Source organism: Takifugu rubripes, chromosome 7, assembly GCF_901000725.2.
Source record: "Takifugu rubripes chromosome 7, fTakRub1.2, whole genome shotgun sequence".
In the NCBI taxonomy this organism is placed as follows: domain Eukaryota; kingdom Metazoa; phylum Chordata; class Actinopteri; order Tetraodontiformes; family Tetraodontidae; genus Takifugu; species Takifugu rubripes.
The window spans coordinates 14,145,661-14,168,071 of record NC_042291.1 but is presented as its reverse complement, the minus strand read 5'-3'; the positions used below and the strand labels follow the sequence as shown (position 1 = coordinate 14,168,071).

The 22,411-nt window shown below is 44.9% G+C and overlaps 5 protein-coding genes and 1 pseudogene across 15 annotated transcripts in view; 2 read left to right on the top strand and 4 right to left on the bottom strand.

Moving 5' to 3' along the window:
- adam22 (ADAM metallopeptidase domain 22) overlaps positions 1-1,210 on the bottom strand; it is a 32,323-nt gene extending 31,113 nt beyond the window's left edge. The window contains exons 1-2 of one of the 3 annotated variants that reach the window (XM_029838494.1): positions 679-1,210; positions 223-383 (exon numbers count right to left, since the gene is read on the bottom strand). In XM_029838494.1, the coding sequence (XP_029694354.1) occupies positions 223-383; positions 679-775 (258 nt within the window). In that variant the 5' untranslated portion in view covers positions 776-1,210. The remainder of the gene's footprint in view (positions 1-222; positions 384-678) is intronic. The other 2 variants (XM_029838495.1, XM_029838496.1) reach the window with 2 other exon arrangements.
- Positions 1,211-3,397: 2,187 nt separating this feature from the next.
- Positions 3,398-4,306, bottom strand: LOC115250466 (GRB10-interacting GYF protein 2-like). The gene is made up of 2 exons (XM_029839084.1): positions 3,617-4,306; positions 3,398-3,530 (listed from the first exon to the last, which is right to left on the bottom strand). Exons 1-2 carry the CDS (start codon positions 4,265-4,267, stop codon positions 3,462-3,464), a joined length of 720 nt encoding a protein of 239 aa, XP_029694944.1. The 5' UTR covers positions 4,268-4,306; the 3' UTR covers positions 3,398-3,461.
- A 304-nt stretch (positions 4,307-4,610) lies between these two features.
- dbf4 (DBF4-CDC7 kinase regulatory subunit) lies at positions 4,611-8,966 on the bottom strand. 4 transcript variants are annotated; one of them, XM_029838268.1, is made up of 13 exons: positions 8,695-8,963; positions 8,479-8,532; positions 8,121-8,266; positions 7,827-8,030; positions 7,673-7,723; positions 7,520-7,589; positions 7,362-7,435; positions 7,229-7,274; positions 7,114-7,159; positions 6,907-7,032; positions 6,700-6,808; positions 6,502-6,617; positions 4,611-6,420 (listed from the first exon to the last, which is right to left on the bottom strand). In XM_029838268.1, exons 2-13 carry the CDS (start codon positions 8,522-8,524, stop codon positions 5,823-5,825), a joined length of 1,632 nt encoding a protein of 543 aa, XP_029694128.1. In that variant the 5' UTR covers positions 8,525-8,532; positions 8,695-8,963; the 3' UTR covers positions 4,611-5,822. The 4 variants fall into 4 exon arrangements, with proteins under 4 accessions (XP_029694128.1, XP_011603938.2, XP_011603937.2 ...); XM_011605636.2 differs by having other exon boundaries at positions 4,612-6,420; positions 6,514-6,617; positions 8,121-8,296; XM_011605635.2 differs by having other exon boundaries at positions 4,613-6,420; positions 8,121-8,296; positions 8,695-8,961.
- Positions 8,967-9,317: 351 nt separating this feature from the next.
- On the top strand, positions 9,318-12,620 carry slc25a40 (solute carrier family 25 member 40). The gene is made up of 10 exons (XM_003966126.3): positions 9,318-9,513; positions 9,674-9,782; positions 10,122-10,181; positions 10,277-10,383; positions 10,514-10,581; positions 10,928-11,052; positions 11,189-11,472; positions 11,596-11,677; positions 11,798-11,878; positions 11,959-12,620. Exons 2-10 carry the CDS (start codon positions 9,683-9,685, stop codon positions 12,090-12,092), a joined length of 1,041 nt encoding a protein of 346 aa, XP_003966175.1. The 5' UTR covers positions 9,318-9,513; positions 9,674-9,682; the 3' UTR covers positions 12,093-12,620.
- Positions 12,620-17,664, bottom strand: rundc3b (RUN domain containing 3b). Of its 6 annotated transcripts, none has more exons than XM_029838270.1 (12): positions 17,484-17,664; positions 16,328-16,443; positions 16,091-16,224; positions 15,462-15,547; positions 15,213-15,302; positions 15,021-15,101; positions 14,656-14,830; positions 14,304-14,461; positions 13,581-13,730; positions 13,300-13,424; positions 13,008-13,227; positions 12,620-12,843 (listed from the first exon to the last, which is right to left on the bottom strand). In XM_029838270.1, the coding sequence occupies exons 1-11, from the start codon at positions 17,576-17,578 to the stop codon at positions 13,082-13,084; spliced, it is 1,356 nt and encodes a 451-aa protein (XP_029694130.1). In that variant the 5' UTR covers positions 17,579-17,664; the 3' UTR covers positions 12,620-12,843; positions 13,008-13,081. The 6 variants fall into 6 exon arrangements, with proteins under 6 accessions (XP_029694130.1, XP_029694132.1, XP_029694131.1 ...); XM_029838272.1 differs by having other exon boundaries at positions 13,008-13,228; positions 13,310-13,424; XM_029838271.1 differs by having other exon boundaries at positions 13,300-13,421.
- Positions 17,665-18,058: 394 nt separating this feature from the next.
- On the top strand, positions 18,059-21,629 carry LOC101066571 (multidrug resistance protein 1-like; annotated as a pseudogene).
- Positions 21,630-22,411: the final 782 nt, after the last annotated feature.

Here is a 22,411-nt window from a genome sequence, read left to right as displayed (position 1 = left end):
TATCACTGTTGGTGCAGTTTTCTTAAAAGTGCATGGAGACAATAAAATAAGTGATGAGCACTCACTAATTACCTCCGCTAAGGAGGTTATTTTTTCCTTTAATTCATTTCGAATCTCTCCAGTGAGAGAGGAGGAGATGAACCCATGCAAACATAAACACGCCTGCAGGAGAACAACAGCCGTGCCCTGCAGGCGGCTCTCCTGCACGCATGACGCTGGTACCTTCGCGGATGCGGGGCCGGACTTCACCCTGGTGCTGAGCTCGTCTTGGGCGACCTGGCCGCGGTTGTCTCTGTTGTAGAGCAGGCGGAGAGGCACCGTGTCTTCCTTCCCGGCCAACCTGTCCGCATCACGAAGAGCCTTCCACCTCGTCGAGGCGTCTCCTGCCCAGGGAGGAAAACACCGCTCTCGTTACCCGCACGTTGCAGAGGATGTTGCAACGGGAAAATATATATTTGGAAAAAAAAAAATCAGCAGAAACATGACTATCAGAAGCATCGATTGGTTCTGTTTGATAGAAAAAAACAACGTCAAAACATCTAAAGGCGACATGCGTTGATTTGGTGGAGATGACGGGGTACACGAGGGTGGAATAAAAACAATAAACACGGGCCTAACCTTCTTTATGTCTGGCAATATTTCAGGTTATATTTGATAAAAGGAGAAAGCACCAGTTACCGTTTAGCTCCGTAGGGCTGCTCTGCTGACCGACGCGCATCAATCCATAAAAACACAAAAGGGAAATCCAGCACCGCGGGCGCCTCGCCAGCACCATCGTCTCTGCCTTTTCCTTGTTATAAAACAATGCGGAATTCCAAGAACGGGCACTCGGGCTCCTGCCTTCGCTAGGGGAGCCTCAATCTTATGCTGGCTGTCTGGATAGCGCAGTCCTTGTGACGGGGGGCCATCGAGGTCCTCGCTCCTCTGAACGCCGAGCGCGTCTGAGCGCAGCGAGACCCCGCGGAGGATGCAGGGAGGAGAGTGAGAGAAAGAGAGCGAGGATGAGGAGGAGGAGGGGCAGGGAAATGGAGGGGAGGAGAGGGACACAGGGCGCCTCCTTCTACCGTATCAGTATCCATCGGATTACTGCAGAGACGCCTAATGCATAAATGCAAGCGGGCGGCGGAGACGGGGTGGAGAACCGCCGCGGGCCCGGCCTCACACCGACCAGGACCGACTCAGCAGCCGCCTGCTCCCTGACAAACAGCTGCGGGTGGGAAGAGACAATCGCATCATGAGTCGCATCATCATGTTAGCCAAAAGCATAGGAAATCACCTGACAAGAAATATGCGTGAGGATGCTAAATCCACCCCAGAGGAGCAGAATCAGCATGCTGAAGAGGTTCCCAGGTCTGTTGGCCCAACATGGAGACACCTCTGAAGCCAAAGTTCAGTCTAGGACCATGCACAAAGGACACTTTCTTTGTTAACGGAGTTATAACCAGGCTGCCACACCAGGGCACAAAGAGGCCTTTAAGCTGTATTCTTGCTTTACAATTTGAGAGTTCCTGTATGCATAAAGTACTCAATCAATCAACCAATCAATCAATCAATCTTTATTTATATAGCGTCTGTTACAATCATAATTGTTTCTAGGCGCTTTCCAGAATCCCAGGGCCTGACCCCCAACAAGCAACAGCGGCAGGAAAAACTCCCCTTTAACAGGAAGAAACCTTGAGCAGGACCAGGGTCATGTAGGGGGACCCTCCTGCTGATGGGGGGGCTGGGTAGAGAGAGAGGAGAGGGGGGAGGACAGGTAGAGGATAGAATAGGTAGAACATAATATAACATAATACATTATATGAATTAAAACAAGCTGCTGGTAGAGTCGGGTTGAGTGGGTCAGCGGGGTCGGAGGTCAGTAGGTCAGGATACAGCTCATGAAGATGGCGATACCTGTAGATGAATACAGAAGGAAGGGGGGGGCAGAAAAACTACACGAGATAACATCACTAGTCTACTTGGCAAGGAGAGGAGAGGAGAGGAGAGGAGAGGAGAGGAGAGGAGAGGAGAGGAGAGGAGAGGAGAGGAGAGGAAGCCATGACCCAGTGGGGTGACAGAGGCCTGTCAGGTGATCATGTTTATGGACCCCGGCAGCCTCGGCCTATAGCAGCATAACTAAGATGTTAACTTAATGATTAGACGACCCCCTAAGTATGATAATTTGTCTGTCTAGGATAGTAACTGGAAAGTAGAGATGGAGTCAGCCTCCCGTACCTGGACAGGGAGCTGGTTCCACAGCAGGGGGGCCTGGTAGCTAAATGCTCGGCCCCCCATTCTACCCCTAGAGACTCTGAGGACCACAAGTAGACCAGCATTCTGAGAGCAGAGAAGTCTGTTGGGCTGGTAAGGTGTCACAAGCTCCTCCAGGTAGGATGGAGCAGAGTGTCATCAGCATAACAGGGTCATGTTCCCTCAGCTGAGGGTTCTACTGTCTCAGCTGAAGGTTCTACTGTCTCAGCTGTAGGTTCTACTGTCTCAGCTGAGGGTTCTGTTTGCTTTCTAATCAACCATCACTGGCTACACATCTGAATTATCACACAACCTGTGTCACGGAGTGAGCCGTGCCACTTACGCACACACTTCATACGCACACACAAACATTTCATTTCCATTCTGTTCTGTCTTGGGTTACTCGGTTTAAGCATTTCACACACACCACTTTTTACCATAGCTCACCAGCAGGACATACTTCCTCGTTTGGGGAAACCGAAGGACTGGTCCATGATTGTATATATGGAGGGGTTTCGCGGGGTGCTACGGCACAATCTATTTTAGCGGGGGTGTTTTATTGGGGTAAATTGAACATGTGTTTTACTGTGCATTGGGTGGTTGTTGGTGGTGGAAATTTGTTTTGGAAGTTTTACGCATATTTTGTATTTTCTTTTCGGTTGTAATTTTGAGTTTGTAAATGTATTAGTTAGCGTAATAATTTTGATAATTGGTTTCACCTGTGGGAGGGGCTACAGGTATAAAAGCCCTGTAGTAGGCCCAAGACAGGGCTTCTTGTTGGTTGTTGAGTTGGTTGGTCATTGTTTTGGAGGAAAAAGAAAATTGTTGGAAAAAGAGTTAAAGTGTGTAAGAGTGTGCAGGGTCTGTATGTATTGTATGGATTTAGCCTGGCATCTTCTGACGCCACTTTATTTTTGGTAAATAAAAAATTGCATTTTTGGAGGAAAGAATCTCCCATCTCCCTCTGTCTCTTCCACCGCCGTTCATCCTTGCGACAACCTGATAAGAACCACATTCAGAATCCAGATCTGACACATTATGGAACCACTTGATCCTTGAAGTAAATATAGAATCTGGTAGTTTACTTTGAGTTTTATTGTTTCAACATCATAGATCCAAACATGGAATATAAACAATGATTATACTGTTAAAACTGATGAAGACAGGATGTGACGCTGTGGCGGTCAGGATGTAGAGGAGGAGGAGGGCTTTGGGAGCTCTGGAATTGTTTACTTCATCTTTTTCCAGAACTTCCATCTCCAGAAGCATTTCTTCTTCTTCTTCTTTGATACTTGAAGCTGCAGAAAAGAGAGATTGTGTTTTAGATTTCACTGAACATCATCTGAAATCTTCTGGAAGAGGAACAAAGGCGAAAGCATCTCACCTCAAGTCGGAGGATTGCTTCAGAGAGCCTCTGGAGCTCCTCTTTGTTCTTCTCCTCCTCGTGCTGCCTCAAACGTTGGCTCTCCAGGAACTTGTGCTGCAGCTCTTCGTTCATCTGTGCCCATTTCTGAGCTGTGCTGTCCCACCGCTGACAAACATCAGCCAGCATCTTGTTAAAGGTCTCATCTTTAATCAAGAGCTGCTGCTTCGTTGACTCTTCTAGTTCCCTGACCTTCTCAGCATATTTCTGTTGCTCTTCATCAAGGAGCTTCTTAAACTTTTCTTCTTGTAAAAAGAGCTGCTGCCTCAAGGCCTCTTTCTTTTCATCAAAACTTTGTTTCTCTTTCTCCAGCTTCCCCTTAAATTCCTCCTCGATCCCAAGGAGCTTGTGCCTCAGACCTTCCTCCTGCTCCGTCAGCTCTCTCCTGCATCTCTTCTCTATCTCCTGCTGCTGAGTCTGGAGGGTTTCCTCCAGGGAAGCACATTTGAGGCTGCTCTCCTTCAGAGCAGCTTGTGTGCTGTTCAGCAGGGTCAGGGTCTCTACATGGGCCACAGTCCTCATCCTTCGCCTCTTCACTGCCCTGCTGAGCTGCTCCTCCTTCTCTGCCAGGGCTTCTCTGAGCTGCTGGACCTCTTCCCTCCAAGTTTCCATTGATGATTCCAGTGGTTCTTGCTCTGCCTTCAGCTGCTGGGTTCCTCTCTGTGCCATCGATGCGTCTGCTGGTCACCAGTGTGCTACAAGAGTGTTGAGCTCCTCAGGCTGTGCTGAAAGAGATAGAGCTGATGTGTTTGATCTGCCAGTTCTGATTTATCCTTTGATTCTTCAGTCTTCTGACATGAAAGAACAACTTTGACATCAATGACATAAAGGAGATCAAAGACAAAACGTAAAGTTGGAGGGTTGGTAGAGCTGCTTATCTTTGGTCTCCCAGTTTGGCTTTCTCCTTTTATCTTTCAGGTCTTGACACTAAAGCCATAAAGGAGATAAAAGACAAACCAAAGACACACACGTATCTACAGTAACTGTGCTAATCATGGTAACTGCATGGGACGTCCATGTAGATCTTCTTTAACAGCAAAAGTGAAGAAGAAACTCAAATCCGTGTTGCTTAAACCAAGATGATAATTTTCTGGACTCATTTTAATGTTCTGTTTAATTAAAATACAAATGCTAAAAATACAGAGGGTATATGTTCTTAGTGATAGGTGAAAATCAGGTGCTAAATGCTGCATCAGAGGTGGTTTATTATGAGTCTGGCTCTTCTGGATGGAAGCTTTCTTCACCTTGGTTTTCCTAATAAAAAAAAATACCAGGAAACCAACATGGAGTTCGGGTCCCAAAACGACAACCGGCACATAAATTACTGTGAAGGGTTCCTGACTGAAGAGTCGATTCAAGCTGAATGTTCTCCCTCCTGCTATGCTGCAAACATTCAAGCATCACTCATCTTTTACAGAAATGCTTTCTTTAGACAAATAAAGCTGGTTTCTGCTCTACAACCCTTGGCTTCACTCAAACACACACATCTTCATTCAGATGTTTTCCTGGTTGCTTCCTGGCCCATCCTGCTAAGCTTCCCTCTCAATTCTCTGTTCCTGAGCATTGCTCTGTTTGAGATTCGGGGTGGATCGAGTCTCAGACTCCCGCTGTTTCTTCCTCTCTGCCTGTTTCTGCATCTGAAGCCAGATCAGCTGTGAACATCTCAGCAGGAGGTGCGTCCTGGGGCAGCTGGTGCTCATGTGGAGCAAATGTGCCTGCGTGATTTCTCATTTCTGCAGGATTCTTGATTCAGTATTGTCTCTCCCTCCATGCTGTCTTTACATTAGAACACAAAAGCACCCGTTATGTCTCCACCACTCGCTTTTATTATCCACAGACCTTCATGTTTCATCTTTAATCTCTTTCGTCTGTAAAAATTCACAGGCCTATACATTTTAATAAAATGTGAATTCTAAAAAAACCACAATTTCCTTGACCTCCTGCTAAGGCCACTGCAGTTAAGATCCCCTCTAACACAGTTAAATACTGCAGGTTTGAACTCATTTATCCAGTCCATGCCCTTTAAACCTTCGTTATCGGCATTAAATAATATCCGAGCTGCATGTTTCTAGCTGCCTGGCTATGATACGGCAGAAGGAAAAGGTTATCATCTAACACACAGACAAACGTGGAACATTCTGGCAACACTACTCAGATTCCTTCACATTCAATTTCCTTGTTTTAAGCCTTTAAAACCTTGAAATTCCACATCCATTCCATCACTTGATTCAAAAATCTCCCAAAGTTTCAGTTTAGAGTCATCGTTAGTGACGCTCGGCTTCACGCACACGTGTGACTCGAATTTCTGTCTTTTGCGTTTATAGACTCGGCTCTTTCTCTTTATTTTTCGGACCGGGGAGAAGGTTTGGGTAGGGATGCTCAATTCTTCCATTTTGGGAAGGTTTTTTCCAGCAAATTCCTCCGTTGTCTCTTGGTGATCCGTCCTAACATTAAATCCAGGAGGCAGTGTCGCCTCCATCTGTGGCTGAGAAGACTTTGGAGTATGAGAAGTGGGTGAATCCTGTCCACACATCTGTTTTAACCCAGAAGATTTGCTCCTGGATCCATCTGTGCCGGTGTCATCGCTCTTCTCTTCCTCCCCACCTCTGTTGGGAGCTGCAGCAGCAGGAAATGGGGCCATCTTTGAATCCTGTCCCACACACGGCCCTTCACTGCTGCTCCACTGATGCCTGTCAACAGTCTCTGCCAGGCAGAAATCTTCTTTATGTCTTTGTTTAGGCACAGAAGAAGCACCACACGATGACCTGGGAAAAGTGATAGTCGGTGGAGATAAACATACGTGGACTGAAATCCATTTAGCGATTTGTCATCTTTTCCTTCACTACCCTTCCACTTGCTTTAAAACGCTGCTGAAGTTGAAGTGCATTCTTGAGATCACTTTGTCCAGCACAGCGTATTGGTCACCTTTGCAGAACGCCTGATGACAATCGCTCAGGAGATGCTGGGATGGGGGAAATGGTTAATTATCTATTTTTGGCTGGTGACGTTTCTCATGATTTCTCATGATCTCACATGAAACTCACCCTCGTGACATTCTCATATTTGACCATACAGCACTCGCAGTAGCCCCCGCTTCTCTTCTTCTTTCGGCCATTCTGAGCTTTCCCTTCGCTGCCTGAGGCTTTCACTCCTCTGTTCACACGACAGACCGGAGGTTGCACAAATACGTCCAAATACGATTGACGATCCTCATTTCAAGCACCTACACTCAAACCAGAGATGCTCTATACCTGTGTGGGTACGGTCTTTCTCCGGGAGAATCCTTGTCATCGGCCAAGAAAGGACTGCAGGGCGGAAGGCCCCTCAGGTTAAACTGGGGCATGTTTGGCAGGGTGATGTAGATGGGTCGGTAGTGTCTGAGGAGAAGATGAAGGTTTCAGAGAGACCCAGTCGAAACGATGGCAGCAGGATCTCAGCCTGTCTCTCCGCTGTCTTACCTGCTGGAATCTTCCACCTTGACGAATGGTTTAGTGATCCGCCCCCCTGGGACAAACATCACTAATTAGAACAAAGGGGGAAACTGGACTGGCTAACAGCACCTATTACATGTACCTTTGCATTTCTGAAAGGGCTGCTTTGCTGCTAGCTCCACGTTGACCTGTAAAATATTCAAGATCACAGAATCACAATAACCAGAAACACTTTTAAAATAACTGAAAAAGTCTTAAGTACTATGTAAACACACATTTGCCCTGTCAGCCACAGTGGCAGGATATTGGCTAACACCCTTTTTCTTCTTCTGAATATACGCCCTTAAATCTGAAAGTGTAATCAGAAAAAAACAGGTCCTCATTTGTGGTGTATGATAAAGACGACTTAATTGCAGTTTCATATGGTACCTACCATCTACATAGATAATTTTGACACCCCACTCAAGAGCATTTGACAGGATCTTGCTTGTATGAACCCTCTCCTAAAAGAAATTTGCAGTAGAACACAAAAGCTAGAGATAAATACAATTCCAAGATAAAAATGATTGGGGTTAAAATGACCTACCTGCTCGTTCACCACTCTATCCACCAAAGACTTCCCTCGACTTGCAACAAACTGCAAAACAGAAACTCATTAAATCAACTAGTTCACTCGATCTAATTAACATATCACTTCCTGCTAACCGGAGTACATCTGCGCTGTATAAAGGTACACTGACCGCATCCGTTGGGTTCAGAGATCTGCCTTTGACGTTATCTCCGTGGCTGCAGGGCTTGTGCGGGTTCGAGCCAGGATGGGGTGAACTCTGCCCTGAGTCGGGGCTGGGGACAGGACACGTCTGTCTGAGGCCATTCACATATCTAGCCTCCTTCTTATTGGAAACCAGATACTTAATATCCTTGCTAAAGAACTTTTCAACAGTCTGAGGAAACATGGAACAAGATTATTAGAGTGTGGCGATTTCCACTTTTCTAAAGTCATAAATATGGCCTAAAATGGAAATTTGTCTCACCCCTCCCAGTTCTTTTATATCCCTCTCCAGTGACTCAGTTGAAGCGTTTGATGGCAGATCCAGGTAAAAGATCTTCCCAATTAACAGCTTAATATGAGAGGAACCCAGTGGTGATGGCTTTGCTTGACTCGCTGCTGCTGCTGCTGCTGTCTTGGAACCAGAACTGATGTGTTTACCTTCAAATCAAGCCATTACAGTCGCACAATGTGAAGTTTTGTTACATGCAAAACTCAGATGAAATGGCTGAATGAATCAATCAATAAGATGAAATGGGATTTCCATAATGATAATAGGGTTAACGCCACAATCATGGATGCACTGTAACTTGCTGTACTAATATGAGAAGAATTGAAGTTACCCTGACAGTTTCTTCCCGTCCGTCTGTAGGTTCTTTTGGTCTTCATGATGTTCTCTGTCAACACAACAATGTTTTGTTGACCTTTTGTGTTTTGTAAACATTCCACCGGGGTCGTTTTAGGGGCCCTGTTATTTACCATTACGAAAGGAAACTAAACTAAATGAAACCTCTACAAGACTGAGGGATATAGAAGATATAGACAACTGTTTTTCCTACCGTTTGTTTAGTCTCCCCTAACGGGAGCGAACTTCGCTACTCGGTGGCATTTTCATACCACGTTCCACCATTCCGTTAACTCCAGTCAAACAGGAATACCACGTCCTTGCGACTTAAAATTTTAAAATAAAAAGGCCTAAAAATATGTTATGTACAGTAGTAAACTCTTAGTTACATGTCCGTATATCCACATTTCCCGCTTTAAAGCCTAATCGATGTTGCCATGTTTTATTTTTTTACGGACTTTCGGTAATTAACTTAAAGGTAACCTACCCGACACCGTTTATATTCTAAACGACCCAGTTTATTTTAATGATAAAGAATGCACTTTCCACTACAATTACCGCCGTCCCGTTATTTTCATAGGCTTACTAAAATTTGATTAGTTTTGGGTAAAGCCTTCAAACCTGGCATCCCGGAAATACGTAAATTTGTATTGTGGTGCCAATCTGATGTTTCGAAACATTTTAAAACCTAAATCGAACAAATATACAGATTAAATATTTTTGAACGGTCGTTTAAAATCAATATGTACATAGTCACTTTAATATAACATAAATTCAACCGATATTTTATTAAATTTAAAATAACGAATGTTCTTGGTTGAAATAGCTTTTGTAAGAGTCAATATTCGGTATCACGTGATACTTCAACGGCTATGTTGAGGTTAAACATTCCCATGCGTGATGTAGCTTATACACGTGCTGAAACATCATACTAAAACAAATACAGTATCTGTATTTTTTAAATATCAAGGTTATAATGAAGAGAAGTACGTGTGTTGGAACAGCTTGTTGACGCCGTGGCTGCTTGGCAGAGGTAAGAAGTTAGCTAACCAGTTGGTCTCGTAAATTAAAGTTACGACACCTTGTATAATAGTGTCATGGCGTGCTACGCAAGGCAGCTTCTCCGTTTTTGTACACACGATCACTGATATGTAACAAAATGTATACTTGGTGATTCTATCGTTGTGTTTTAGGGAGGAACTATGAACGGTCAAAGTCCGGCTTCTTTAACTGGTAATGGCATTACACCAGTCCAACAGATGGTGTCGTCCTGCTCCGGAGCCTTTATCACATCGTTGTTTGGTGAGATATTTGACTTAACTTGATTTAACTGTGCATTTTATACATTTGAACAAACAGGTCATACTGCATATTCATCGGATCTACTTATTTATTTAGGTAGAAACACTTCTATAATTTATTTTCAAATGTTTGTTTAGTAAGGATTATTAAGGTTGTTTTATGACTGCCGTGGCTATAAGAACGTCCTTGGATGCTGGTAGGTACCTGGTTTTTGTTTAAAATTCCATGTTTTGCGTCTGCAGATGACACAATGCATTTGCCCTTACGTAGGGTCTCTTAGTGTTTGTGCACAGGACATTATTTTGCTCAGAGGCTGAAAAGCATTTTGCCTTTTTCCAGTCACACCTCTGGATGTTGTGAAGATCAGGCTCCAGGCACAGAAAAATCCTTTCCCAAAAGGTATGTTGACCATACATTGATTGAGCTGCTGTTGCTTCTGCAGATACAAGAAAAGCAATATGACCACATCCCATTTTAAAAAAAATATCTTTCAGGGAAATGTTTCGTCTATTGTAATGGGCTCATGGATCACATATGCGTGTGTGAAAATGGCAATTCTAAGGCCTGGTACAAGGCACCGGGTCACTTCAGTGGCACGCTGGTAAACTGCTCACATACCATTTGTATTACAGTATATAAAAACATTAATAGATCCGCACAATCGTGTTGTAATAGTCAAACTGTTTATAAACTGTAAACAACAGAACCTAAGCTGATCCACATGTCTACAGGATGCCTTTGTAAAAATAGTGCGTCACGAAGGAGTACAAGCATTATGGAGTGGTCTACCTCCAACCCTGTGAGTGTAAAATCATTTGTCCCTTTTACTTTGGTGTAAAGAAGAAAAACTGGAGAACTGTTTGTGTTTGCACGTGCAAACACGATGGAAATTCTTTCAGCTCATAGCTGCTGCACTCAGGAGGAGTAGATTTGCTTAAGTTGCCAATTAGCAGCAAACCACCTATGGTTTTCTTAATGGCTGATTATCAATAATTTATTCGCAATAAGTGAGATATTAATATTAGAGTAGACTTTACTTAAATAAATCACAACCCCTAAATTTACCGGTCTGGTATTTTTGACTGTTTTCCTTTCTACTACAGTACTTGATACAGCTTGATTGAATTTTCTCTCGTGTTCTGCAGTGTGATGGCAGTTCCAGCCACAGTCATCTATTTCACGTGCTACGACCAGTTGCACTCATTGCTGAGGGTCAGGATGGGTGACTATGCGGACAACGCTCCCCCATTGGCCGGAGCTCTAGCCAGAGGTGAGCACCAACGTTGGGTATCCAGCAATCAAAAGGATTGTACAGTTACAGATGATGATTAAAACCTTATCCTTCTGCCTTGGAGGAACAAGTGTCTTCGGATTGTGCACATAGTTTCCTGTTGTGTGTGTTTCAGCGGGGTCGGCGACAGTCATCAGCCCTCTGGAGCTGATCCGAACAAAGCTGCAGGCTGAGAAACAGTCGTACAGCCAGGTGACACACTGCATCCGCTCCGCCGTGCAGACAGAAGGCTGGCGTTCTCTGTGGCGCGGCTTTGGGCCGACGCTGTTGCGAGACGTGCCCTTCTCAGCTATGTACTGGTACAACTACGAGAAGGGCAAGATCTGGCTGTGTGAGCGCTATAACACAAGAGAGCCCACTTTTGCCATTACCTTCACATCAGGAGGAGTTTCCGGCTCCGTAAGTGCATCTGCGCAGCTTTGAGAGCAAAGCTGCTAATGCAGATTGATTTTAGGTACATATGTGTCTAAAGCACAACTCGCGACGTCATAAAATGAATCTGTATTTCTCCTTTATTTTCAGATTGCATCAATTGTTACATTACCATTCGATGTTGTCAAAACAAGACGGCAGGTGGAACTGGGAGAAGGGGATGCAAAGAAATGTAACCATGAGCGACTCCTTTGGGTTTATAATTGTCTCTAGGAATTGTTTTTAAGACTGGTTTGGCACTGCACCGTTGTCATGACATTAGCAGAAAACACTGTTTGCTTTTTGTTCCCAGTATCTGGCCAGGTTTCCAGCTCCACCATAAGTGTGATGCGCAGGATTCTGACGCAGGACGGCATCGGCGCCCTGTTTGCAGGTAGGAATTGTGGGTATTGTAGGCGGACCAGCAGCTCACCTCCAAATGCTAACTCCTCCTTTCTGCTGTGTTTTTACCAGGCTTTCTGCCCAGGCTGATCAAAGTGGCTCCAGCCTGTGCAATCATGATCAGCAGTTACGAGTTTGGGAAGGCTTTCTTCCGAAAATACAACCAGGAAAGGGAGCTCGGGCCTCTGCACACCAGCAGCAGCTGAGGGTTCCTCTCGTGTGTTCCTGTCCAAAGCATACCAAATGAAACTGCTGCACGACTCGGCGGATGGTGCCAAATTTAGAGCTCTAATCACAGCTAATCAAAGCAGCTATTAAAACATTATTTATGAACATTTATGGTTTTATCTCCAAAAGATAAAAAAAAAAAAGCTCAATGCAATCATTTGCACATTACCATTTTAGTAACGGGCTCTTGGGTTCCCCTTCTTGTCCCGGTGCCACTTGAATTGTGCGTCATGAGCCCGAAGTGTGTCAGTTTGAAAGAAAAAGCTATTTATTCCCCTGTGTGGGTTGAGGTCAGAACATTCCTGGTACTTTAGCACTTCCAGTCCACTTCACCTGCTGACGTGTAGACTGGAAAGACACTAAGAAAGTGACCTGTGAGGTTGACCTTTCAACATCTTTTCAAGACCTTTTCAAGTCCTCTGGAAATACCAGTTTCACTGGCTTCATATGTGATTCGCCTCCACGAATGTTCAGCATCTACAATAAAAGTCTCAAAGTCTCACTGTTTTCAGCAAGTGGAAGTTTATTTCCAACAAAGGATTTAAGGGGCAAACAAATATAAACATCTGATGTACGTTTGTAAAAGGTAACTGTTGATTATGGTTTCAATACTGCGGCTCTATGCTGATTTAGTGTACTGCATTAATACATTTAAAGGGGAGAACAGCAAGAGTCGCTCTGGAACGGCTGAACTTCAAACTGGAGGCTGGACGTTAAAGTGTTCTTTACCTGAGAACAAAATGGTGATTCAGTAAAAACCACAACGGGGCGGCAGCGCTGACGGCACACGCATTAAAAAAGGACTCGATAGCAGGAAAAGAATGACAAATGAGATTAAAAACTGCTGTTTTTAGAAAAAAAAGAAAACAATCCGAGACGAAGTGAAAACGTACAATGTTTACACCGATGAGGTCCCAGCCAGTCATCACGCGATCTGATCACAGCCGCTGAAAACTGTCGAAGGGCCCTATGACGGCGTCAGGCCGGGGCTGCTGATCTCTGTTGCAGGACTGGCCAGACACTCGTTAGACTTCAGGCAGGCCAGAGACATGTAGCTGGTGACGGAGGTCGGGGAGCCGCACAGGCCTCTCAAGGACAGCGTCTCTTCTTTACCTGAATGAAGCAGCGCGGCGTGATTCAGACTCTTCCTGTGCTACGGTCATTACAAGGCTGGCAGAGACGTACCCTGGTGGGTCCAGTGTGCCACGGCCGGCCTCAGATCTGGACTCAGCATGCGCGAGCGCTCCAGGGAGGGCCGGGAGAGGCCCAGGTCCACTGAGGCCTGCCCCAGACTCTGGACGCTCTTCCTGCTAGGACAAAGAATCTGTCAAACACATGCTGATTTTGAGACTTAACAACTCTGAAATCCTGCCATGACACTAATTATTTTGATCTCACACATATTACATATAGTCATTCTAATGATCAACTCTATTAAGGGCATTATTGGCATCTCAGCTACACACTCCTCCCACTGTCCTTCTGTGTTCTTCCTGTACAGCAGCGTGTCCAAGGCAACCGCATTAGCATCCAGGGCAACGGGAGATGGCCACTGATTGGTCAGGTGGGCAGTCAGCTCTTGTCTGGAGCGCAAATCATTGTTCTTCAGCACTGTGCTAAAAAGAGACAGCGTAGCAGGGTTGATTAAAAACATGCGAGCAGGGACACTGAACGATCGCTGCAATGAATGAAAACTCTGAATAAAATAATGTGGCAACTTTTTGTGTGAAATAATCAAATAAAGATTAAATAAAAACCAGTAGCTCCATCTGTATTCACACATTTCCTGGCAGTGTCTGAGCTGCATTTGTAGAGTGGGATGAGTCTACAGTGATTGATCACGCTGGCTTGAGATTTGCAGAGGTTTTTGGTTTTTTTTGTCAGGCCTCACAAACAACACTGATTTAATTGTCAAGCCATTTTTTTCTTAGTCCTTCGTATTTGGAGCACAAGATGCAATTACTGTTCCCGCTCTGAACCTCAAAGTTCAAGATACCACAATCCCACAAACACTCTTGCATCCTTGTACTTCTATCTTTGTGAGGACTTTCATAGGCATAATGTATTTGATGACCAGCCAAAATGTCCTCACTTCCCCAAAATGTCTAGTAGAATTGGGATTTTGGTTGGTAGCAAGTACAAGAACAGAACATACACACAAACGCTCAAACACACACAGTTGAGCTCACAGTTGGTCCTGTAGTTCCAGTATGATGAACTCCAGCTGCTCCTTCTCCAGTGTGTGTGTGAGGTGTGTGTCCGTCAGGCTCTGCTGAAGACTTTTGTTCTTCGACATGGCCTCTGACAACTGGGCCTCTCGCAGGCGGACCAGCTCTTCCAGGTAACCCTGAGACACAAGTGAGAGGTAACGCGCTCTTTCTCTGTCTGTTTGCTGTCTGCCATGAAAAACACTGTAAGGATCCATCACCAGAGCAAATGGATTAACCGAGGGGGGGGGGCACCAGATGTGGCCAAAGAGGGATGGAAACGCTGTGTTTGTTTGAGGTAAAGTAAAACCACACACACACACAGACGGTCTACCTTCTGCTCCAGAGCCATGCGGTACTTCTGCTCAAAGCGTTTGCACTTGCTGACCAGGTTGCTCTGCTCGGTGAAGATGGAGGCGGCGGTGGCCATCTTGTCTGGGGTGCTGCTCTCGCTGCCGCTGCTGCCCATCGTCCTCATCTCCTCCTCGTCGCTGCTGATACTGTCGCCGCTACACGGGGAGCCAGAGCGCATCTCATATCAGTGAAAGCCTCCGTTCCTGCCTTTTGTAAGTTGTTCTGAGGAGCTGCTGCAGCTTTATTACAAACCAAGTCTGTTTTGGGGAAAAAAAGGGACCAAAAGCCACGCGGTGGCCCACACCTGTGACAGAGACTACAGAATGGCAACGATCGATTCTGTACCTCTGAATGAACTTCAGGTACGGTGTGAAGTCGATGATGGCGGGCGAAGCTCCATCCACGCCCTCGCCCTTCAGACAGAAGCTGAAGATTGGAAAGGTCAGGCTAACTGCATCCAATCCATCTGTTCACAGCTCATCTCCACCTCACACACACGCAGCTGTGGCATATCAAACAGCAGAATTTAATCAGAACCTGAAGTCAATGGTGTTGAGTCCGATGAGCGTGTCGGCCAACAGCCCCGCCTCCTCTCCCAGCATGATCGCTCCATCGTCGTAAAACCGCCTACCGTCAGAGACACACGCGTTAATATCAACTCAACAGCTTGAAGACAAGTCCTCTGACTGGAATTTGCAGTTTAGGTGGGGGCAAATGGGTGCAACCACAAAGAGATTTAAAGGGCAACTGCATGTGTGTGTGTGTGTGTGTGTGTGGACATGAGACCTGGTGGTTCTGAGGTCCCTCAGCGCAGAAGAAATGTACTCTGATAATCTTTTCTCCATCAGGGCCACTCTGATCCAAGCCCGGCCCTGCGGGGAGACGTGGCAGCGACACGGAGCCGTTATTGGAACATTAGCTTTTTTAAAGAGAGTCACAGCGTCCAAGATGACAATATGTGATTCTGATGAACCAACTTTAGCCAGCATGCTAACGCTAAGAATGCTAATGCTGATGCTCATGTTTTGCCCCCACAGTTTTTGATTTTTTTCACCTATTGCCCAATATGAATTATCAGATAAATATATTCAATTCTAGATTATATTTTACTCCTTTTTTCTCATGTTTCAGTCTGTTTTTTGTGTCAAATGGGAGCTTCTTTTTCAGACGTGTTGTTCACACGTTGCTGTCAGACTGACCAGAGGCACATTTCATACACCATGTTTGACAGTGTTCCTTTTGTTCCTCCTGCCATAATAAGAAGAATTACTACAAATGTCTGAATGCGCCTGATGTGAGCTGTGGATCAGAAACCACTTGGAGTGAGAAACGGCTGAATTTCAAATCGTTACTGAGTCTATATGTATTTCCTGTCTCAAGTGTTTAGACAGGAGCAGAGATTGTTTCCATCTCACTTTGGCCTTGGATGACCGCACGTTCTCCATGCTCTCAATGCTTCGGATGCAGTTGTGAGGAACTTTGCTGCAGGCGGTTCTGACATAATCCCAGAAACTTCGTGGACTCTCATAGCCGAACCAACTGGTCTGACCTACAACAAAAACCCAACCAAATGAAGTGGAGAAAATTCTATCTTGCAGGAATACCGACCCGAATGGATAGCTGCACACCTTGCTACTTATTTATCTTTTTACCTTTGAGTCTGTGACTGAGGATGTGCTCCAGAATGGATGCAAAGTTCACGAATTCGGAAGAGGAGTCATCCACGGTCTCTGTGCAGGACCGGTCCAGCAGAGTCTTGACTGAAAACCTGAAGACAAGAGAGGACAGATGGAGTAATCCTCACTCATAATCCCGTCTCTTCACCAGTCTGATTCTTGGACGAATGAGGTGCAAACCACAATACTTCTCCATCAAATTCATTTAAAAAAAGAGGGAAAATAAAACCCTCAAACAGGTGTCATTACTATTATTTTACTTTAATCATTTCTCACTTTAATTTAGCTGCAAAAATTAACTCTGAGGATGGAATGAGATTAAATCGCCTTTGATAAATTCATTTGTAATGCTGCTCATTATGTTCCATCTGATTGGAGCCACATGCACAGGAAAGTGATTAAATGGCGCGCACACGTGTGTGCGTGTGTTTGTGTGTGCGCTTGTGTAAAAAGCAATCAACCGCTCATTTTCATTTTACCAGCATTTGCAGCTGGAGATAAAATATACTTACCGTGTCAAATAGAAACTGGAAGTTAATTGCATAAAGTAAATATCCCAATCAGACCTCTCACTACCATAGGCTAACCTAATTAGCAACAGACTCCCTCCTACTACACACAAAAGCTCATCTGTCACCTGGATCACATGCCACTGAAATAACAGAAGGAAAAGGAGCTGTTTGCTCTTTTATTTCTATTAATTTAGCCAAATTCCGCACACAGATCTTTGCTAAGTGCGGTTAAATTCGAGCTTGAATCGAAGAAAAATACAAATGTCAAACAGAACTACTGCGAGATCTCATCAAAAAAAGGTCAAATAATACAAATCTGCTTTGCATGGCTGCTGAAAATTGTTGGACCGTTTTCCATCACTGAGTAATAATTATGAGAGGGTGGGGGGGGGGGGGTAATAAAAGCCGAAATGGAGGCTGGAGGAGAGTGGTGTTGGTGTGAAATGAAAGGTATGATCAAATAAATAAATACGGACAGCAAACCCACCTAGACACAGGTATTTCCCTAATTCTCCTTCAGATTCCCCCCATAAATGTAATGTATTATTTAAGCCGGCACAGACCACCATCATTAGAGAGCGCTGGTTCCTCCTCCGCTCCTTCCAGAATTCAGCTCTCACCTGCACACCGTCAGCAGGTTCCTTCTTTCCACCGCGGCGCTCCTTCCTGGTCCCCGCTTGCGGATGGGATGCGTCCCCATGCCCGGCGATGCCATCCGTGCTTGGTCGCCTGTCCTTGTGTTCTGCAGCAGGGCAGGACCAGCCGCCTCCGTCACCCCGGAGGAACCATAGACAGTGTAGAAGGATGGGCGGGGAGTCCGTTACGTCACCCCCGTGACGTCGACAATGTTTACGGAAGTTGAATTTTCTCCGCATCTAATTAGACTCCGAATTATAAAAGTGTCCATCTGTTTTCCAACGTAAATTAATGGAAAGAGTTTTTCCCCCCAAAATAAATAAATAAATAAATAAATTGTTTTGTGATATGGCTGTCCAAATGATGCTGCTTTAAAGTCAAAATGTAAATCATTCTATATAAAGGCATATTAAAGGTTGACAAAAGGTGGGTGCTGGGCATTTCTCCATTTCTTGTACATGCACTTTATCCATCATCATAAGTCAACATAAGATGCAGTGAAGAGGATGTTCTCTTGCGGAATTTTGCAATAACGGTCACCTGAAAACTAGAATCTGCTGACATGAACTGACTGGATTGTTATGAGATGAAGGTTTGTATCATAGCAGGTTTCTTTAGAGATTTTACTGATGTGTGTTTTCTTTAAATCTATCATGGATTTATTATTTGTGTGAACTGCACTGCATACCTTGTCCTTCATGGACATGACAAGTCCAGATCTTGGGAAAATGGGGATAATCAAGTTGAAGCAGCCCAATCAGATGTACCACAAATAAATATCAGAGGAGAGAGAGAATGCGGCAGAAAAGGTTCATCTTTCTTTATTATTATAATTCAAACCACTCCCTGTGGGTTTTGTTAGCATAAGCTAAGTGGATAATTCAGTTAAGCAGACACACACACTGTGGAATAAAGATAACTTAAGAACATCCTCTTGATCTTCAATCTCTTCTTTTAAAGGACTGAATGTGGTTTTAGTTGAAGAGGACCAGACATGGTGGTGAAGGACGAACAGGAACTATTGAAAAGCAGCAAAAAAAAAAGAAATATGGCAACTTCAGGTAAGAGCAGAAATCTTTGGTGGGAAAAAGGATCAAAGCCTAGTTCATATTCGACAGGACTTTTGGGATTTTCCAGTGAGGATGAAGAAAGTGGAAAGAGTGAAAAGCCCCAGACTAAGCTCATGGTCGGCCCCATCGCTGTGGTGAGCTCTGTCTTCTCACAATCAGCTGCCACATTTATCCCACGGACTGTCCAGCTCTTTACGATGGTTTTACATCCTTTTATCTGCTCTTTGGTTTTTTCCCAACATGTTTGCAGTTCAGGTTTGCAGACAGCTGGGACATCGTGCTGATCATCGTTGGGACAGTGATGGCCATCATCAATGGGGCGAAGATTCCCATCAGTTTCATCGTGTTCGGACAGCTGATCGACGTTTTTATACTGAACTCCAGGACGTCCTACGTCAACATTAGTGACTGCAGTCAGTCTCCAGTCCCAGCCAGCTGCGAGGATGTTCCTAAATGCGATTATTATTCCCATTAACAGCCGGTTGTGTTCTCTCTGATTTCAGATCTCACCTCAGTCAGAAACAGCACCTTACAAGACGAAATGCGTGGGTAAGACAGAAATGTCCTCATTGTCAGCTAAATAATTCAACAGAATTAAGACTCAATTTTTTTATAGCAAATATTAAACAATGTTGTTATCTTATTTTAAGTGTGTGTCAATATGTGTCTTTCATCCAGATATTCAATTGCCTACAGCATTTTCGGCTTGTCTGCCCTGGTTTCAGCCTTCTTCCAGGTGTCCCTGTGGACACTGGCAGCAGGACGTCAAATCAAACGCATCCGCAGCCTCTTCTTCCGTCGCGTTCTGCAGCAGGAAATTAGCTGGTTCGATGTCAACGAGACGGGAGACCTCAACACACGTCTGTCGGAGTGGGTAACCGAGGTTCACCTGAATCAGACCTGCAAACATGGCGGTGCCACCTACTCACACCGGAGCTCTTGATATTTGAGGCCTAACCTTTGCAAATGTCATGAGGAATCCATATTTAATTAACTAAAATATGGCCTTTACATCAGTGTCAGATACAGATGAGTCACATTTTGAGTTTGAAGGCTGATTAATGCAGTTTTAACTCATCAGTAGTGGCTGTTTTCAACGTTTCTCTACACCATCAAATATAATTTGGATTAAAAAGGTTCTGTTTGTTCAAGTTTGGCACAATTGTAAATTGTTCCCATTGTTGCCATTTCCTCCCAGCGATGTCTACAAGATCCAGGAGGGGATCAGTGACAAGATGGGGCTGCTGATCCAGGCCTCCTCCACCTTCATCGTATCCTTCATCGTATCCTGGCCGTGAGCCCCTTGCTGGCTATTGCAGGTGCACTTTACAACAAGGTAAAAGTACCCTTAACCTCTGAGCCCCTGCATAGTATTTTTTTGTTTTTACAGTGCTAACTATTGCATCTCTGCAGATGCTTATGTGGTTCGGTGATAAAGAGCAGACGGCGTACGCTAAAGCTGGAGCTCTGGCAGAGGAGGTGCTCTCCAACATCAGGACCATGTTTGCCTTCAACGGTCAGAATAAAGCCATCGAAAGGCGAGTAGAGAACCGTGTGCAGCAGATTTCTCTGGAATGTGAACTCTTCTGTACCTTCACCTTGCACACTTTTTACCTGAGCTTTTTAGGGGTTCATCTTTTTCATTTTCCATTTCGTTTTCTGTTTGAAAATGGGGACATTTTTCTAGACTGACAGCAATCACATCGGGCCGTGACGGGTAGTTGAACGTGACGTACTCCAAGGGCTGAATCTGAGGGTGAAAAAGGGAGAAACTCTGGCCTTGGTGGGCAGAAGCGGTTGTGGAAAGAGCACCACCATCTAGCTGCTGGAGAGGTTTTATGACCCCAGAGAGGGGAGAGTGGTGAGACTGGACGGAAAATCATTCCTATTTTCAACACTAGATGGCACCAAATACCATAATTGCTTCACACAGCACAGCTTAATTTATGTCATTCAAGAATTTAGATTTTCAACATTTTCTGAAACAGCTTCATTGTATTTATTTTAAAATAAAAATGAGATAGTAGCTGCTGCTAAAGCAGCCAACATCCACAGCTTCATCGAAGGGCTGCCTCAGGTAGCGGCTGTGAATCAGGGGAAATGGTTGATTCCATATTTGATCGATTCCCATGGAGCTGCCCATGACCATTTACACCATATACATACTGTCTCTGAGCAGAGATACGACACTCAGGCTGGTGATAAGGGAACACAGCTGTCAGGGGGCCAGAAGCAGCGTGTCGCCATAGCCCGAGCCATCATCCGCAACCCCAAACTGTTGCTCCTGGACGAGGCCACGTCTGCGCTCGACACTGAGAGTGAGAAGGTGAGACTTTATTCACATTAGTGCTACGTAGTCCATAAGGCCGCTGCACAACACTGCACCTCTTGTGTCCAGGTGGTGCAGGAGGCGTTGGACCAGGCCAGGAAGGGCAGGACGTGCATCGTCGTAGCCCACCGTCTGTCCACCATCCAAAACGCCGACTGCATCGCTGTGTTCCAGGGAGGAGTGGTGGTGGAAAAGGGGACGCACCAGCAGCTGATCGCCAAGAAGGGAGTGTACCACATGCTGGTCACCAAACAGATGGGTCAACACAGTGGATAAAAGACGGTGACAACTATGCCAATATCATTTTTACATCGCAATCCAGTTTAATGGGTGTTGTGTAAGACTGAGAGCCTTATGTCATAAACGATATGCTGAGTTTACACTTACTTTTATGTGTTCAATTTATTTAACCATTGCTTCATAGTTCATTATCGTGATCAATCTTCCTCTTTAGCTCAGACGACTCCTCAGTCAGCTCAGGTCCCGTTCATTCACCATTTCTGGATTATATTATCGATCATCTTAATTCGAGCAAACTTTGCACTTTTCTCTCTGTCTTCTTTTTCTGAGGAGCTCTGATGATAAAGGTGTGGATAACTTGCTCAAGGGCTTTGGGTGACAGATGTTGCTTCGCTTTTCTCAGTATTTGGTTAAAGAAACAATGAACTTGGCAGGTCATTTGTTAAATTTGAAGCAGCAATTACAAGTCACACCCCGGCGCTGCGTGATTTCCTGGCAGATCATTTTTGGGAGGCAAGTTGACCAATAAAATTTGCCTCATTATGCAAAGATTCACCACGTGTCTTTTTATCAATAACATTTAAATAGCTGAGGTCCATAAACCTTCATTATGCCATTCAGACATGTATTGCAGAGAAGGCCTTAGAACCGTCATTTTACATCTAATCTACTAGAACTCATGGGTGAGTGTCCCAAACACGTCGAAGGCCGTTTTCCTGCATGACCGTTGGTCTCCCTAAGCTCACATACTAAGATGCCCAGTGTAACACATGTAACAACACAGATCTTTGATAAAATAAAAGAGAAAAACACTAGAAATGTGTTTCGTGAGGTCATCATCATGGTTCTGGGTTCTTCAGCAGTCACGTCTGAGGAGGGAAAACAGTCCATCAAAGTAAATGCGATTGAAATCAGCGGTGCCTCTGAAGTCACCCTAACGTTGAAAAAGGAATCCCATAATCCCCAATGTCAGAGGCAGCTGTCAAGCTTCATGCAGCCAAGGCAGCAGAACAACCTGAAGCAACAAATAAAATAAGGTTGTTGACGATAGAACGAGCGGTTTGGGTGATACTCTAATCCAGACTGGAGCCGTTCAGGAATGATACATTGGATTAAAACTTAACCTGATGTTATAGAACGTTAGAGTGAACAGGAATCTGGGTCCAGCAGGGTTTTTAGGAACAACCTTTGCAACAGTCAGATCTGGCTGCATGTGCAGCGGTTGTGCTTCAGATAACAGGGTCCCCTAAAGGTTGAGGGCCGAAGAGATGTT